Consider the following 16594-nt stretch of genomic DNA (forward strand, 5'->3'; position numbering starts at 1 on the left):
AGGGTTTGGGGCCCACGTTGCCCCTGTGGGGAGGTCCACGCAGCCCCGGGTGCCTCCTCCCAAGCTACTAGGCACCGGCTTTGCAGAGCTCCACCCTGGGGAGCGTGGAGGAGCTGGTGGATGGATTCACCTCCCTGCACCTGGGATCCCGCTCCAAACCCGGCAACCTGCCAGGGCCCTCCCACGAGAGTGGCCGACAGGCCCAGTCCAGAGGGCCTGGAACCTCGTTCCCGGGGGCACCCTTCCCTCTCCTCGCTCGCATCCCAGGGGGCTGGGGGTTCTTGGATGAGTTGCAAACCTCCCTCATCCTGGTGGTTCCTGGGTTTCCCGCTGACTGTATGCCCCCTGTTCCCCTCAGTGTAAACCCGAGTCAGCTGTCCCTGGGACTAAGGTCCCCAGGTGCAGGGCTCCCTTTGCATGCATGAGGAAGTGGAGAAAGCGCACGGCACAAGTGGAGCCAGCTCCAAACACCAGCCGGAGCGCTCCCAAGGCCACATTCCCTCCCGAGGATGCTGACCAGCCAGCCACGGACCAGCCGCTCCCCCGGTAAGCACCCACCCCCTCCTCGGCACAGTCGGGCCTCTGCCCACAGCCTGCGGTGTGTCTTGAGTGTCCCCACGTATGTCTGAGCCTCAGCGTGGTCCTCTGACAGGCAGGGTGGCTGGTGATCAGCCTGTTAGGGTGCCCATGGGGAACACGGGAGGAGCCTTAGAGGGGCTCCCCTGGCACTAGGTGCTGCAGAAAGGACTGCCGGCCACCTGGACCACTTCAGGGCTTACTTCTCTGTAGCTGATGAAAAGCCTTTGGCCTCATCCGTCAGTGGCCTGGAGCCTAGTTCAGTTTGGAAAAGCACATGGGAAGCAGCCTTTGAAACGGAGGGTTGCGATTCCCTGTGGCTGGGCCTGGTCCTTGTCCTCACCGTGGCCACATGAGGGACCTGTGGGGGCAGCAGAGGGGTACCTGGGAAGATTCGGGTAGGACTTCCTTCAGCAACAATAAGTATGAAGCACCCACTTTGTGCAGACCCTTTGGGGACACTTAGCATAACTCAGTGAAGGAAGCAGACACAATACTGGGACCTGTCCCGGGTGGAGTCGGGCAGTCACTTCAGGCGTCATCCACAGGTCGTGGCCGGGGAACATCACAGGTGATGCCCTCACGGCCTCTTCAAGTAACAGGGGGCATGACGAGGGGCCAGAGGAGGAACTGAAAATGTGATCAATCACTGGGTCCAAAGGGGGTGCTGCCCGTCTCACAGAGCGGGGGGAGGAGGAGTTTGGGGCTTGGGGCAGGGGGAGCCCAGCAGAGCCCAGCAGGTCACTCATCTTCGGATTCCCATGAGCGGGCTGACGACTGGGGACTTCCTATTCAGGAGGATGGGAGAGGGTGGGGTCCCAGGACCGGCACGCAGGGTCAGGAAAGGGGGAGGGGCAGGTGCCTTGACAGGCAGGGGAACGCAGAGCGGCCAGGCCCACTGGACAGGGGTGGGCCGGGAGGGCAATGTGGCTGGAAAGACCAGGCTTCTCACTCTGCCACCCCCCGGCCTTTCCCCAGCCCTGGGATGGGACAGGCTAGGCGCCTTGCCTGGGAGCCCGAGCATGTGACCAGTATCCTCCATGGCAACCAGTCTCCATTCACCCTGGAGAGCCAAGTCGTCCACCACTTGGTCCTTGAGGAGCACCTGGAACCCATGGTGGTGGAGGTGGAAGGTGAGGGGCTGCAGCCAGGAGACCATCTAGGGTGGGCTTCATGGACTGGGGTTCCCTTCAAGGCAATGAGGGCTTTTCTGTCCTTAGGAAGGCATGGGGAATTCAGCCCCGGGGTGACCCTTTCTCTGTCTCCTGCTCCAGAACCACGTGGGCAGAAACAGAGATGGTGCTCCCCGTGTTGCTGGAGCCAGCCGCGTGTAAAGTCAGTTCAGGGGCTCATTAAGACCCGTGTGCTGGAGCTACAGCTGGTGTCAACTGCTTCAGCCCCTGAAGAGCCAGAGGATGTTCCAGCAGTGGCCTCGGGCCTGGGGTCCATGGCACCTGCCAGGATGGCACCGGGCCTGGCAGAGCCAGAGGCGGGCCTGAGGCTCACCAGCCCCTGTGCCATGAGCCCCTGGGACATCCCAGGAGTGGTCTCAGGCCCCGAGCTGGAGCCCCATGAGCCCTCGTGCCCAGGGCCCAGGGCACCAGCCGGAATGCCACCGGGCCTGGCAGAGCCAGAGGCGGGCCTGGAGCCCAGCAGTCCCTGTGCCACAAGCACCCCCTGTGCTGTGAGGGAGGAGCCACCCACCATCCTGACGTTCCCCCCCCGCCTGGTGGCCGAGCAGCTGACCCGGTTGTGTGCGGTGAGCAGAGCGGGCTCTCGGGTTTGGGGGTGGGCCTTCCCTGTGTCACGGGCTGCCCCAGACCTGCCGTCCCCTGACGTGGACTCCTGTCATCTGGGTCCACGTCCCAGCTTCCCCACGGACTCACCCTGTGCCCTGAGAGACTCTCCCCACCCCCAAGCTTTCACTGACCACACAGGGACAGTAGGACTGGCACTTAGGGGTCCTTGCAGACCAATGAGGAGGAGTGGAGGGAAGGTGGGCAGGGCCTGGCCAGGCCAGGAGGGGCAGGGCAGGGGAGGGGTGCTCAGGGAGGTGATGCCACGGCCTTAGGTCCTCGGCCCACTGGCCTGGCAGGCTCCACAGCCCTCGCACTTCAGAGGCCCCTGCCATGGACCTGATGGCGTGGGAGACACAGACACCAACAAAGGCCCTGGGTGGAGTTGTTTCGGGGTAAACTGCACCTGAGTGGGGAGCAGGATCCACGGGGTGGCAGAATGGGAGGCAGATGCCCCAGGATGGGCAGGGTGAGCTGCCTGGTTCGGCAGGTGGAGGTGAGTGAGGATGCCACGAGCTGAGCCCCTCCGTTCCCCACCACTGTGGGGTCCTGTGCATCCGGTCCTGGGCGCCTCAGTGGACGGGGTCTAAAGCCCAGATGGCCACAAGGCTCACAGCACATCCTCAGCTGCCTGGGCTGCAGCTCTGACCAGTGACTCTGCCTGGGCATGGGGGCACCAGGGGCACAGCTGGATGACCCCCCCCCTTGTCATCCCCAGGAACTGTTCACCGAGGTGGCAAATTCGGAATACAAGGCCTACTTTTGGCACCAGCCACAGAAGGGAGACATTGAGTTCCTGGTCCCCAACATCCATCAGATCATCAAGCAGTTCGATGCCACGGCTAACGTGGTCACCTCCTCCTGCCTGGGGGCCCTGAGCATGACGGCCCGGGACAGGGCCCGAGTAGTGGAATTCTGGATCCAGGTGGCTGAGGTGTGTCATGGGACAGCCCCCGGGGTCCATCCTGGCATCTTGAGACCTGCACCCCTCCTTGGCCAGCTCTCAGGATGGGTGCCTGTGGTCTGCCCTGCATGGTCCCTGGGCCCTCCTGCCAGGGGTGTGCAGACCTAGACTCACAGGCCCCAGCGGTGGGAAAGCTGTCCCTGGCCCTTTTCTGGGTTGAGCTACAGTCTTCCACCCAGGAGGGCTGCTCAGCAGGTACCAGGTGTGCTGGGCTCCCTGGGTGTCTGTCTCCTTAAGGACAGGAGTTCACGGGGGGACAGAAGCAGAGAAGCAGGCCACGCTCTCAGCTCTGTCTTCCCTCCCAGGAGTGTCTGGCTCTCAAAAATTTCGAATCCCTGCATGCCATTATCTCGGCCCTGCAGAGCCCTCCTGTATGTCGTCTGGGGAGCACCTGGGGACATGTTTCTTGGTGGGTAGTCCTCTCCCTGGGACCAGGGCACCTGAGTGGACAGGGACACCCCTGGGTCTGGCAGTGTCCCCTCAGTCGGCTGGGACTTCCTGGGAGGCGGCAGAGCCTAGGGACAGGGATGGCAGGCTCTTGGAGCCCCCTGTGGGGTTAGGCCAGGGGTACCCAGGAAGCAGTTCCCTTCAGTGTCAGGTGTGGGCTGAAGCTCATTGGAGATCTTGAGCACGTGCTCTGCAGCAGGAGATCTCTGCCCCAAGGACAGCGACCTGGCCCAAAGCAGATTCGCCCCAGGGAGAACTGGGAATGGAGACCCCAGGTGGGAACATGGAGCCCCTTCTGCAGGCCACAGATTCCCCAGGGCTCAGGGCCATGGTGGAAAGCCTCATGCAGGCTAGTGGATTTCCTGGATGCCCCAGGAAAAGGGGTCTGCCCCCAGACTCTCCACCTACTGGCCACATGTCTCCCTCCCCCTCTCCCCTCCCCTTAGGAAGAGAACCAGGACATATAAACAACTTAAAAAGAGGGACAAGGGGCTTAGCAGGAAGCAGCTCCTCAAGGTAAATGGAGGCTAGAGGTCTGGAAGGGAGGGGGTCCTTGGGGCAAGTCCTCTGCCAAGCAGTGACCTAGACTTGGGGCAGACTTGAGGTGTGCAGGGTGAGAAGGGGAACTGATGGGGAAAGTAGGGTCCCCCAGTCCCCCAAGGGTCTTGTTTGTCTCCCTCCCTGGCTCCACTTGACTGGGGGCCTGGCATCCAGTGAGGACCCAGAGGACGGGCCCCTGGTGAGGGCTGGGGCTGGCATGGGGTCAGCAGCAGGGATGGGGCCTATGGCTGAGCAAGGTTGGCCTCTCCCCTGGGTCCCCTGAGCCTGTCACTGCCCCTCTGAGGGCTCGGGTGCCTCATGTGGACATGAAGGGTTGTCACCCTGGGGTGCAGGCCTCCCAAGTGAGCAGGGCCCAGGGAGCACAATGGGCTTCCGCTTTGTGCCCATCCCACCTGGTCGTGTGAGGGGAGCCGTGGTGATAGCCAGGTGACAGTGAGTCCTCAAGGCACCCTGGGAGGCAGAGGGATCTCCCCTGACCCTCTCAGGGTGGCTGGTCATGGCCCAAGGACACCCATGAGCATCTGTGTGCTGGAGCTGGGGTCACTCTAGGCTGAGAGTGCTGGAGGTGGGGACAGCATAGGTGCCAGGAGACTTGGGCAAGGCATCCATCAACCAACATCTGGCTGTGGGAGGCCACGTGGGAGGGGAGCATGAGCCCCTGAGTGTCCTGGACCTTGCAGGAGTTGACATCCACAATGAGGCAATGGCAGTGGGCCCCCTACAGACACCTGGATGGGAACGTACAGGTGAGAGTGGTGTGACCAGGGTCATGCATGGTGGGGACGACCCTACCCCTGCTCCTGGTGCCACCAGCCCTGAGCTGCCAGGGTGACCAGGAGGGTGAGAGCAGCTAAGTACAGGGGAAGTTGGAGGACAGGTGCAGGGCCCACAGGTCCTGGGACTGGCCCAAAGCCAGCCCTGGGAGGGCCCGGGAGAGGAGCACAGGGCGAAGGGAGGGGAGGGAGGCAGCACAGGGTGGTCCAAGGGAGCTGGGGGCTGCCGGTGTGGGGTGCAGGGGAGGCTCTGTGGGCGCCCCTGAGGCAGATGGGGACTCATCACCTCCCACCCTGGTGGCACAGGGCATGGTCCCCGTTCTCCAATTGTTCCTGGATGATCTCGTAGACAAACGCCTGGACCATAATGAGGATGTGAGTGATCCCAGAGGGGCATGGGGGGCAGGATGGTGAGCTTTGGGGAGGAGAGAGCCCCCAGCGAGCCCAGAGCTCTCAGCACCAGGCCAGCCCCCTCTGGAGAGTCTCCCCTCCACCCCAGGAGCTGGACCTCTAGGAGAGGACCCACTTAAGCCCCGGTCCTGGCCCCAGGGCAGGTGGGGCTGAGGGCTCCAGGGGCAGCATCTGAGCAGGACTGGCCTCCCCCTCAGGCCCTGCGCATGGGGAGGCATGTTGCTCCTTCAGGGCAGGAAGCACATCAGGGGGCTGGCAGTGCCTTCCCGCCTGAGGCCCCGTCTCCCTGTCTGCCATCACAGAGAGTTGCATGGGAAGCTTGGCTTGGCTTCCGCTCCCCAGTCCAGTCCCCGCTTCTCAGTAGCCCCAATCCTGGGCCAGGTCTGGGTGCTGTTTCTGGGCAGGCCTGAGGGGCCCCCTTTGGAGGGCCCAGGCGGTCCTCCAACTTGAGGAAGGGTGGGGACATTCCAGCCTCGTTCTGGGCTCAGGCGGCTGTTTCTGATGCACTTTGGTTGCCTTCCTGCCTTCCAGAATGACGAGATGATCGTGAGAGTGCTGACTGCTGTGCCTCCAAAGGTGAGGGATGGAGTCAAGATCCCCTGGGCAGAACCCTGTCCGGCCAATCCCCTGGGTCTAACATGTCCTGAGAGAGTTAAGACACACAGAGCTGAGGACACTAAAGGCTTTGTCTTGGTGGGATATGGGGTTGGCATCAAGGCCGCCTTCCTGGAGGAGGAGTTGGAGACCCAGTAGTGGGAACAGGCAGGGCTGGATGACATTGGGAAGGTGGGTTCCCGTGTGAGCAAAGATCTGCAACCATCCCAGTGCCCCACTCCTCACCCCCCTCGTCTGTATCCTGTCCTTCCTCTGCCCCAGGTCACTCACGTCCTGGGTGAGATCATGATCCACAGGCACGTGGCCACGTGGTACGACCTGGAGCCCGAGGAGAGCTTCCTGTCCTTTTTCCAGGCCGTGGAGCCCCTGGATGAGGAGCAGAGGTGAGGCTGGCTGGAGTTGGGCGTGGGCTGCAGCTGCCGGCAGGCTCTGGGAGAAGGGCCCCCTGACGTGTGGCTCCAGGGGCTCACAGGTGCCCCTCTGTCCTGCAGCTACACCCTGTCCTGCCAGCTGGAGCCCCCACGCCAGAGGGGACTGTTGCAGTTCTTCAGGTCCCGCAATATGTGAACTTACTGGCCAGGGCCAGGGCCAGGTGAGTTTCTGGCCTGGGGCCATTGGCAAGGGGTGGGCCGTTTCCCAGCCTTAGGAAACCTTTGGGCCACGGTGGGTGTGGGGGAGTCCTAAAGTCTGGTGGGGCTGGGATCCCAGCTCCACTGCTGACCAGACCTGTCAGACTGGAGGGTGGTTCCCCTCCCCCTCAGGGACCCAGTTTCCTTCTCTGTGAGTAGGTGATGCTCAGGAGCCTTCCCGTGACAGGGACCCCACCGGTGCTGGTGGTTGACAGGACCCTCCGCACAGGGCCAGGAGCACAGAGGGCAGTGGGGACGGGGTGGAAGCAGGATAATGGGGGGAAGCCAGGATAACCTGCCTCTTCTGTTCACCTGTGTGGCCTTGTAGCTGCTGTCATCAGGCCTGCGGCCCTGCTGGTGTGCTGGCTGCGTGCGGAAGAGAGCTCCCCCTTCGGGCAGGCGGCACCTGCTGCTCCTGAACCCCAGTCTGCTTCCTTTTCCTCTTCCTCCCCCTGCTCGTCCCGAGCCTCTGTGGGGGTAGGTGCTCTGGCACCTCCTCTGTCGGCAGACCTGGGCAGCTCCCGGGCTGCCGCTGTATCCTCTAGACCCATACATAGCTGCGGCCACCCTGGCCACCTTTGTGATGTATTGTCCCCTCTGCTCATGGCCCGCTGGACAAAGGTGAGCTGCCCCACCATGCAGAGGGTGTCACCATTCCTGCTTCTGGCCTCCAGTGTTGTCGACACCACCTGCTGCCTGGGTGCCGTCAGCCACCAAGTGGTAGCCACAGGGTTCCAGGAAGAGGTGGGGCTGTCCTCACCAGGCCTGGCCTTTCCCGGGATGGACACGGACATGGTGCAGTGCTGCGTGGAACCACCACACCCTGGGTGCCCAGTGGAGGCATCTGAGGATGCAGGGGTGCCCAGCCACTGCAGGTTCCCAGGGCATGCTCCCTGTGCAACTTCCTCCCCTCATTCCTGAAAGAGTAACAGGAGAGAGGGCTGCACCAGACTGCATATAGCTGGAGAGAAGAGCAGACCTCACAGAACAGGGTAACATACCAGAGCTGTGATGCGGCAGGACCCAAGCCCTTCCCCCACCCTGGCTCATTGACGGGAGGAAGGGACACAGACCAGGATGAAGTGGAGGCCTGGGACTGCTGAACACCTAGCCTTGGAGATCTGTTCTGGGAGCAGGAACCTACACTGCATGGTACTCTAGTGAAGAGTGGGGTTGGAAAGCTGAGACAGGCAGAATACCTGGAGAGATGGAGATTCCAGCTGCTTGTGGAGAACAGGGATTCATATCCAGCTGACCAGGATGGGCAGTCTGGGACTCAAAATCAGTCTCTAGGAGCTGGTAATTGTCCCTAGCTGACAGTTAAGAAAACAGGGACCTGAGTCACATGGCTGCAGGGAAATTAGTTCTGCCAACAACCTGAGACAGCTTGGGAAGTGACCTTTCTCTAGTCAAGCCTCCTGAAGAGGACACAGTTGGCTGTTACCTTGATTTCTATAAGTTCCTGAGCAGAGGATCAAGATTAAACATAATGGACTTTTGGTACATGGAAACTATGAAATAATAAAATGTGTGTTGATTTAAACCACTAAGTTTGTGGCAATTTGTTACACAGAAATAGAAAATGTGTACAGTATCCTAACAAGTTTACAGAATTTCTAGAAGTTCTAGGAGCCAAGTTTAAAAGTCACAAAGCCTTAACTGACACAACCAGGGGCTCCACCCAATCACATGATGAGACTTCCATAGATGCAGTCTTGCTGCTGCTTTCATCTGATGTACAGTGTTCATGAAACCAAGAATCAAACACCATGACTAAAATCTGTCTGCTCAGGCAGGGCTCAGATAACATGTTACAGTGTTGTTTTCTCATCTGTGAAACAGGAATAATAATAGTGCTACTTCAATAGGTAGTTATAAGGATTAAGTGAAATGAAACATTTATATTGAGTAACACATAGCTCTTAATGTTCTGTATGTGTTAGCTACAATTATTCATGCTTGACTTGCCCAAGGCCACAAAACTAGTAAGAAGCTAAGTGGAGACTTAACTTTGGATTTTTCTATTACCAAAATCCATTCTTCTCTTTATCCCTTCTTGGCTTTAGCAGGAAGAGTGACCCAGGAACCCATTTTTGAAAAGACGGCCGGCCGGTTCCCATTCTTGGTCTCTCCCAGGAGAGAAAGATTCACCTCAAAGAGGAAATCCTGGTTAATGGGGCATGAATGTTTTATGAATTGGTCTTCACTGAGTAAATTAAAGAGCCATTAACATGCTCATTAGCAAGAGACCATTTGGTTGGAATTCTGAAAATGATCGTGCAATGTACAACCAAATAACCTCCTGAGGCCTTCCTGAAATTCCCTAGATCAGCTCCCCTGCTTTCACAATGTTCTCTATTCTGAATTGTGCCTCTGGTGTCATACTCCTTGTTCCAAATATACATCTCTTTTTTTCCTTTACTAAACTGTCTGGGATTCTTCTCTGCCTGCCACTGGGGGGAAAGGGTGTGAATGTTTGGACATCTACCTTTAGTGGCTATGGAAGATGTGAGTGTGTGTGAGCACAGACTTGTGTACCCAGGGGTGGAGAGCAAGGCAGACGGTTTGGTGAGGATGTTATAGATCCTTAGAATTGATGTAAGGGAGAGGAATTCTGACCAATAGGGTACAGAGTGAAGGGCTAGTGAAGCAGAAACCAGACCAGTTTCATAATGATCATTGTAAGGCTGAAATGTTTTAAGTCAAGTTGTTAACTAAAAAGGTGAAAAACATTTAAAAATTGAAGGTGGCAGTGTTCTGGAGTGGTATTTCAGGGAGAGCCATGGATGGCCAGTGGTTGTGGAGAGGTCTTTGAAGTTACTCATGTAGTCAAGACTTGAGCAACATACAGTCAATGCAAACCCTAAGTATCAATCTCTGCCCTTGATTGTAAATAGCAGAACTTGTTCTGGAGGCTTAGCTTTGGGTCTTTCTACTACCCAAAGGGATTTACCTGGAAGGATATTGGGATGCTCACCAAATAAATGACAGAAATCTAGAGGGCTCGGTTTCAAGTGGTGAGATAGATGGACAGCTGACTAGGCTGCTGCTCAATTTGTATAATAAAAATATTTCAAGAGATGTGTGGCTGCAGATAATGGCAGAGGACCTAATATCAGATTAACTTACCCAGAGACAGTTTTAAGTTCTTGACAAAATAAGTGTTTGAAGGCACTGTAGAGTTACCAAAAGTCAGAAACTGGAGGGGCTACAACCTTTGAAAGAAGGGAAACACTTAAGTGATGTCCACATTTATCTGTTTTTTTTCCCCCTGGGAGCACTACCTAGTCTTCTCACTGTTTGGGACTAGAGCTCATACAGAATTTCTAATGGACCGGAGAGACATATGTTGGAGTTCAGGGCTGCCGGAATGGCTGAAAATCAAAGGGGGAGAAGTCCAGGAAAAGAGGGAATCATGTGAATGGGAGCCCCCAAATCTGCATTCAGTCTCTCCTTAAATGCTTAGCTGGCTCCTGAACTGTGAAGACATAGGGCAAGACTCCTAGGAACCCCAGAAGAAAGCTCTAGGGTTCTTACTAAGCAGATATTATAACAACTCCCCAGTGCTCTGGACATATAATTTAGAGTTCAAGTTCTGCCAAGTTAAAAGGGCATGACAAACACCTCAGCTTTTCTGTTAAAATGCCAGAAGGGTCAAACTCTAGGAGCAAGTCCCATGTACAATGACTAAGGATTGCTTCTTATAAAAAAGGAAAAACTGAAAAGACACACGCTAAAATTAAGCGTCCACATGACCAAGGGTATCTGCCAGTGATTTGACTGCTTTCTGGAACAGAAACCAACACTCTTCTAAGGACAGTCATGGCATCCAGAGACTCTATAACATATCATCCACAAGGTCCAGGATACAATAAAAAAATTTATCAGACATGAGAAGAAACACAAAAAATGGGACCCACAGTCAAGAGAAAAACCAGTTAGTAGAAACAGATAGAGAGCGGCTCCAGATGTCAGTTTCAGCAGACAAGACTTTAAAATAATTGTGATAAATATGTTAGTGTCATAGGAAAAGAAAATATAATGGGTGGGGGAAGGGGAATTTTTAAAGACTGTAAAACAGAACCAAATGGAAATGCTAACACTTAAAAATAAAACATCTAAAATAAAAATTCTGTGAGATGAGATTAACAGCAGATTGGGCAGAAAGGAAAGAGGATGAATGAACTTCAAGACAGGCAAATAGAAATGATCTGAACTGAAACCGAGAGAGGAAAAAAGTGGAAATAACCTTTAAAGGGAAGATTAAGGAATTTAGAATATATGTACTTAGAGTCCTGTGGGGGGATAAGAGAGCATGGGGTAGGTAAAATATTTGAAGAAATATTAGCCAAAGATTTCTCAATGATAGAGATCATCAGAGGGATAAAAAAGTAAGAACCAACTATATGCTGTTTATGAGAAACCCATTTTCAATCTAAAGACACAGACTGAAAGTTTAAAGAATAGAAAAAACTACCTGTAAACACTTAGCATAAGAAGACTGAAATGACTATATTAATATCAGACAAGTTAAAGAGTATCGCAGAGATAAAAGGGTCATTTCACAATAATAAAGGGCCAAAGCATCAAGAAGATATAATAATACTAAATGTGTGTACACCTAATAACAAGTTGTAAAAATACATAAAGCAAAAATTGATGGAAAGAAAAATCTATAATCATAGTTGTATATTTTAATATTACCTCACTGTAATTCATAGAACCAGTAAATAGAACATAATTAAGTATATAGAAAATTTGAACAACACCATGAACTTGACCTAACAATTATAGAACAATACATCTGACATCTGTAGAACAGTCATATTCTTTGCCAATGTATACAGAATGTGCATTATGCTGGAACATATACTGGACCATAAAACTAGTCTTGATGAATTTAAAAAGATGTAACAATATAGAATGTGCTCTCGGATCACAATGAAATTAAATTAGAAGTCAACAATAATATGATACTTGGAAAATTTCCAAATATTTGGAAATTAAGTAATACAAATATGTTTTTAAGTAAGTGATAGGTCACAGAAGTGATCATAGGGAAATTAAAAAGTACTTTGAAGTAAATAATAATGAAAACACACCATGTAAAAATTTGTGGGATAAAAAATAATGTTGAAGCGCTCATATTAAAAGAAAATTAATGATCTGGATTCCCTTCTAAGAAGCTGGAAAATAATAAATTAAACTTAGAGTTAGTAGTGAAAAGGAAACAATAAAGATAACTATGGAAATCAATGAAGTAAAAAATAGTCAAAGAAAATGGAGATGATGTAAGAGTTAGTGAACCTGAAGGCAGATGAGTAGAAATTCTATTATCTGAAGTAGAGAGAGAAACATGATTGAATAAAAAAAAGATTGTAGAGCATCAGAGACCCATGGATTAACACCAAAAGGCCTCACATCTGTGGAATTGGCATCACTGAAAGAGAGGAGAGAGAGCGTGGGGCAGAGAAAATGTCTGAAGACACAATGGCTGAAAATTTACATTTTGTGAAGGCATAAACAGATTCAAAAAGATCAATGAACCCCAAGGATAAATACAAAGAAAGTCACATATAGGCAAATCATAGTCAAAGTGCTCAACACCAAAGATAAGGGGAGAATCTTGATAGTAGCCATAGAAAAGTGATATATTACATGCATGGTGGCAATGATTCAAACTTCACTGACTTCTCACCAATAATCATAGGGGCCAGAAGATACTGGAAAAACTTCTATAAAGCACTTATTTTATTTTTTAAAATAGAAGTCAATCTAGATTCTATCTCCAGTGAAAATATTCTTCAAGAATGAAGGTGAAATAATGACATTTTCAGATAAAAGAAATGAAAGAATTCATTGCCAGCAAAACTACGCTGCAAGAAATGCTATAGGTAGTTTATTTTGGCTGAAGGGAAATGAAATCAATTGAAATTCAAATATTTAGGAAGGAATGAAAAGCACCAAAAATGGTAAGTATCTGTGTAAATATGAAAACTAAGAAAAATATTAGCAAATTGAGTGTAGCAATATATACAAAGTATAATACCAATATCATTCCAAGAGTGTGAGATTTCCTTAGCATTTGAAAATCAATTAAATTCACCACCTAAACAGATAAAAAGAGAAAAACCATATGAATGTCTTAATATATACAGAAAAAAGTCAGAGCTGTCAGCCCATCAGGAGGTTGATGTCGTCTACAGTAGAGGACAGTCATGGTCTCTGGCCTGGTTTCCAGTTTTCTGTCAGGTCCTAGACCCAGAGTTCACTGGTTGCAGGGAATTGTGGCCTCCAGGCTGCCCAGTAAGGCTTCACTTAACTAGAAATTGCAGCTACCACTTCCCAGCTCTTTAGTCCTGTTGCCAGTTAGTTTAGTCCTGTTCTCCGTTAGGGGAAAAAAAGGAGTTATGGGGTGGGGGAGTAATTGACTCCAGTTACCCTGAGGAGCTGCTTAGTGGCGATGCAGAAGAGTGTGTGAGGAAACCAGTGCATGCACTGGGCGCCCATTTGGATGCCACTGTGCCCGTGGGCAACTCGAGCCACAACGGCTTTACAAGGTTGAGGCAGCTAAGGATTCAGAGCTCTTGGAGATGAAGGTGTAGGTCTCCCCACCAGCTAAGCAATCCGGACCGGTCAAAATGGGTGCTGAATGAAGTGAACAACTCAGCTGCAATAATACAGATGCAGCAGGTTGGGCTGGCTGACCCTCTTTCAGTCTTTTCAGGAGGATGTAACCTGCTATTTATTGCCTTCAAGGACTGGATTTTCATCTCGCCGCTTGGGGAGGAATTGAGGGTGTCTTGATCTGATATGAGACACATAAATGGGAAGGAGTAGATGGGAAAGGCACAGGCTAGGACTGTACCGGATCCCATCTGTGCGTCCCTCAGGTCCGTGTGGCTACACTTTCGGTCACTTGCCTTGTTCTCTGGGCGGGCAGACTTGGCCGGGGCTCTCCAGCTGTGCGGCACTGTCATCACGACCACTCCAAAAGGAGGATCCTTGCATGACAAGAGACTGGGTGCCGTGCCCTAGACCCCCAGAGGACCTTGCTTCTCTAGGGGTTGCTTGGGGAGATCAGGCTACACCTTTCAGAAGAGCAAGGGAGTGATTTCTCCATGGCACTGACTTTGACCAGTGGGAGATGGGGGCAGGTCATAAGGTGAATTCTTCCCCAGTCCTCTGCACAATGAACTGTGAAGAGGTCTAGCGGATGAATCATTAAGATCCAAAGGTGACCTGCATTTATTACAAAACTGTGGCATGCTTCTTCAATATCCCCTTCTGTTTGTTTTCCCTCTTTCCCTGCCGCAGTCTCTTTTTCCCCGGCATTGTCTCCAACACCATATTAGTAGTTAAGCTTCTCTCCCAGGCAGGATCTGTTCTCCAGGGAACCTGGGCTGAGACAGGTAGTGATCATGATACCACGTTACTGATGTGGTTGCGGTGAGGTTGGTGAAAATGGAGAGGGAGGCGGTGGAGAATGACGGTGTTGATGGCGTGGGTGGTGCTGGTGAAGACTTGTAAATGTATTAGGAGGTGGATGGAAGCCTGCAAAGCCATGGGTTATGGAGGATTGTATAAACCATTCAACTGGTATTAGACGTCCTTCTCTGTATTACTCAGCCGTCAGGAAGGATTACATGTATCTATCTCTATTCTTTTGAACGGATGCCTGGTCATGTGACTCGCTTTAGCCAATAAAGAATCCGTACAGGCCAGCATGTGCTTCTGCAAACTCACTTTCCTTCTGCCATGGCGGCTGGCAGTCTGCAGGAGAGGCTGTGTCTTCCGCACAGGTCTCGGAGCAGAGCCATAAGCGACCTGTGACAGACACGTGGCACGAGTGGGAATCCTCTTGTACTAGTGAGTCGACGAGGTTTTAGGGAGTTTGTTACCACCGCACAATGCAGGATACCCTGATGTGAGAGAGAGAGGGGGTCGGCCTGAGAAATGCGCCTTTGAGATACCGGTGGGAAATGGAAAACTACTGCCTTAAAAAGTTGCATTCTCCTTTGGAAAACCTGGGTAGAAGTGTTGGGAGAATCACAACCCTTTTGAATCTGGCCAAAAGAGAGGTGGGGAAAACTGTCTTCACGGGGTGAGGAAGCCACTAGGTCACCCCACACTTGCCTGCCTGTGGCTTCATGAATCCAGGAGTTCTGAGGGGCTCTGGAGAAGTGGATTTGTGCAGCCAGGCGGGGGTGGAGCTGGGCAGAGGAAGGTGGGGTTGTTGGGCGGGCCTCGGGCGGGGAGGCTTCTCGTGCCCTTGAATCCCGCTCAGCTAATGCAATCGGTTAAGCTCTCGCCCTGCCCTCCAGCCCGTAGGGAGTTCCTGCCTACGATTAGCTCAGGCTGGTTCTCATGAATGCGTTTTATTTACAGGTAAATGAATCAATTACGGAAAGCAGTTTTCTCTTTTCAGTCAGTTTTGTGTTCCTTTTTCTGCGTGCTGGGGTTCTGGTCCAGGAGCACCCAGCCTGCCCTTCTCAGGACACTTCTAGTTTGGAGTGAGAGGTTAAGGAGGGGCACGTGCGTATTGGAGGAGGGGTGGAGGGGTGCGCAGGGATAGAAGATGGCTTCATTAGGACCCAGCAGGGGGTGGAGGCTGGACAGGAATCTTCTGACTGAGTTTGTATCCTTTAATTCTGATTAAAAACAAGAGCTGGGAGAGACAGCGTTCTCTCCCCCCTGAGGGCTGATACACTCCCTTGCTAACAGGAATAAGCACAAGTCATGCCAGCTTTCAGAATGTGGGGCTGCCAAAGGCATGTGCTCTGTGCTCCTTGACCTACATTTTCTTTGCCTTTGTAAAGGATGTAGTGGGGCGAGGGTGCTCTGAGGACATGAAGTTTAAGTATGTGGAGTCATGCAGCGAGCATCCATTTGCTGAGCACCTACCATGTTTCACTCTGTTAGGTAATGGAAACACCTAGAAAAAAGGCAATCCTGACCCCGTTCCCTTACAATGTTCTGTCTAGCAAGAAAGAGTTTGAACAATTCAAGATGTGATAGGTAAATCTAATGGAGGTTTAACTGGGGACCCGGCCTTGTCTGGATGGTCAAGAGGGAAAGATGTTTAGGATGATCCCTGAGACAATGGTTGGCAGTTAGTGTTAGGAATGCTGTGGATAGAGTGAAGGTTCCTGCAGCCAGACTTCTCACCTGGCCCTGGTTGGCTAGCTCACTGCACATGTGTGGGCAATACGTCGTTATTGACTCTATGTAAAGAGCTCCACCCAGTGCTCTGGGCAAAACGGTGGCCTGGCTGCAGGAGAGCAGAGACGAGACTGGAGGGTGGCAGCGCCGAGGACAGAGCCAGAGGGCGGCTGTGCTGGCAGAGAGGCCCAGAGGCAGAGACCGGCTTGCTGCGTGCAGACTCACTGTGGGTGGACAGAATTCTAGTGGTTGACCTGCCACTGTGGAAATGAAGTTGGGTATAACCCTTTCACCCCAAGAAGGTTCTTCTGTCATTTCTTTGGTCACATTGAATCCATAGTGAATTTGCCCCGGGACTGGAGCCCATTGGCAAGACAATTGGCAACTTCTCCAAGGTTCATTTGTGACCAAGGAAAAGTAAAAACTGCCCTCCTGGAAGGAGTGTTTCAGTAGCTGCCCCTACGGACGGGGAGACGCTTGGGTGTCCCCTGTGGACGTGTGGCACTGGGAAGGGGTGGGGGACTGGGTTCCACCCAAGAGAAAGAAAATTTGTTGCTGACTGAAATGGCGTCACTACCAAGTGCTGTGGGAATTGTAAAGGCCCGAGAGGAGGCGGCCGAGAAGGAGCAGCGGCCCGAGAGGGAGCACGCAGGCTGCCAG

The 16594-nt window shown here is 52.6% G+C and overlaps 1 protein-coding gene across 1 annotated transcript; it reads left to right on the top strand.

Annotated features, from left to right (window-relative positions):
• The first annotated feature begins 1561 nt into the window (after window positions 1-1561).
• LOC140847305 (ral-GDS-related protein-like) lies at window positions 1562-8295 on the top strand. Its single transcript, XM_073227271.1, has 11 exons — window positions 1562-1709; window positions 1851-2335; window positions 3091-3306; window positions 3642-3745; window positions 4230-4299; window positions 5025-5090; window positions 5424-5492; window positions 6060-6104; window positions 6405-6526; window positions 6635-6735; window positions 7101-8295. The coding sequence occupies exons 1-10, from the start codon at window positions 1562-1564 to the stop codon at window positions 6708-6710; spliced, it is 1401 nt and encodes a 466-aa protein (XP_073083372.1). The 3' UTR covers window positions 6711-6735; window positions 7101-8295.
• The last annotated feature ends 8299 nt before the right edge of the window (window positions 8296-16594 follow it).

Source organism: Manis javanica, chromosome 18, assembly GCF_040802235.1.
Source record: "Manis javanica isolate MJ-LG chromosome 18, MJ_LKY, whole genome shotgun sequence".
NCBI lineage: Eukaryota > Metazoa > Chordata > Mammalia > Pholidota > Manidae > Manis > Manis javanica.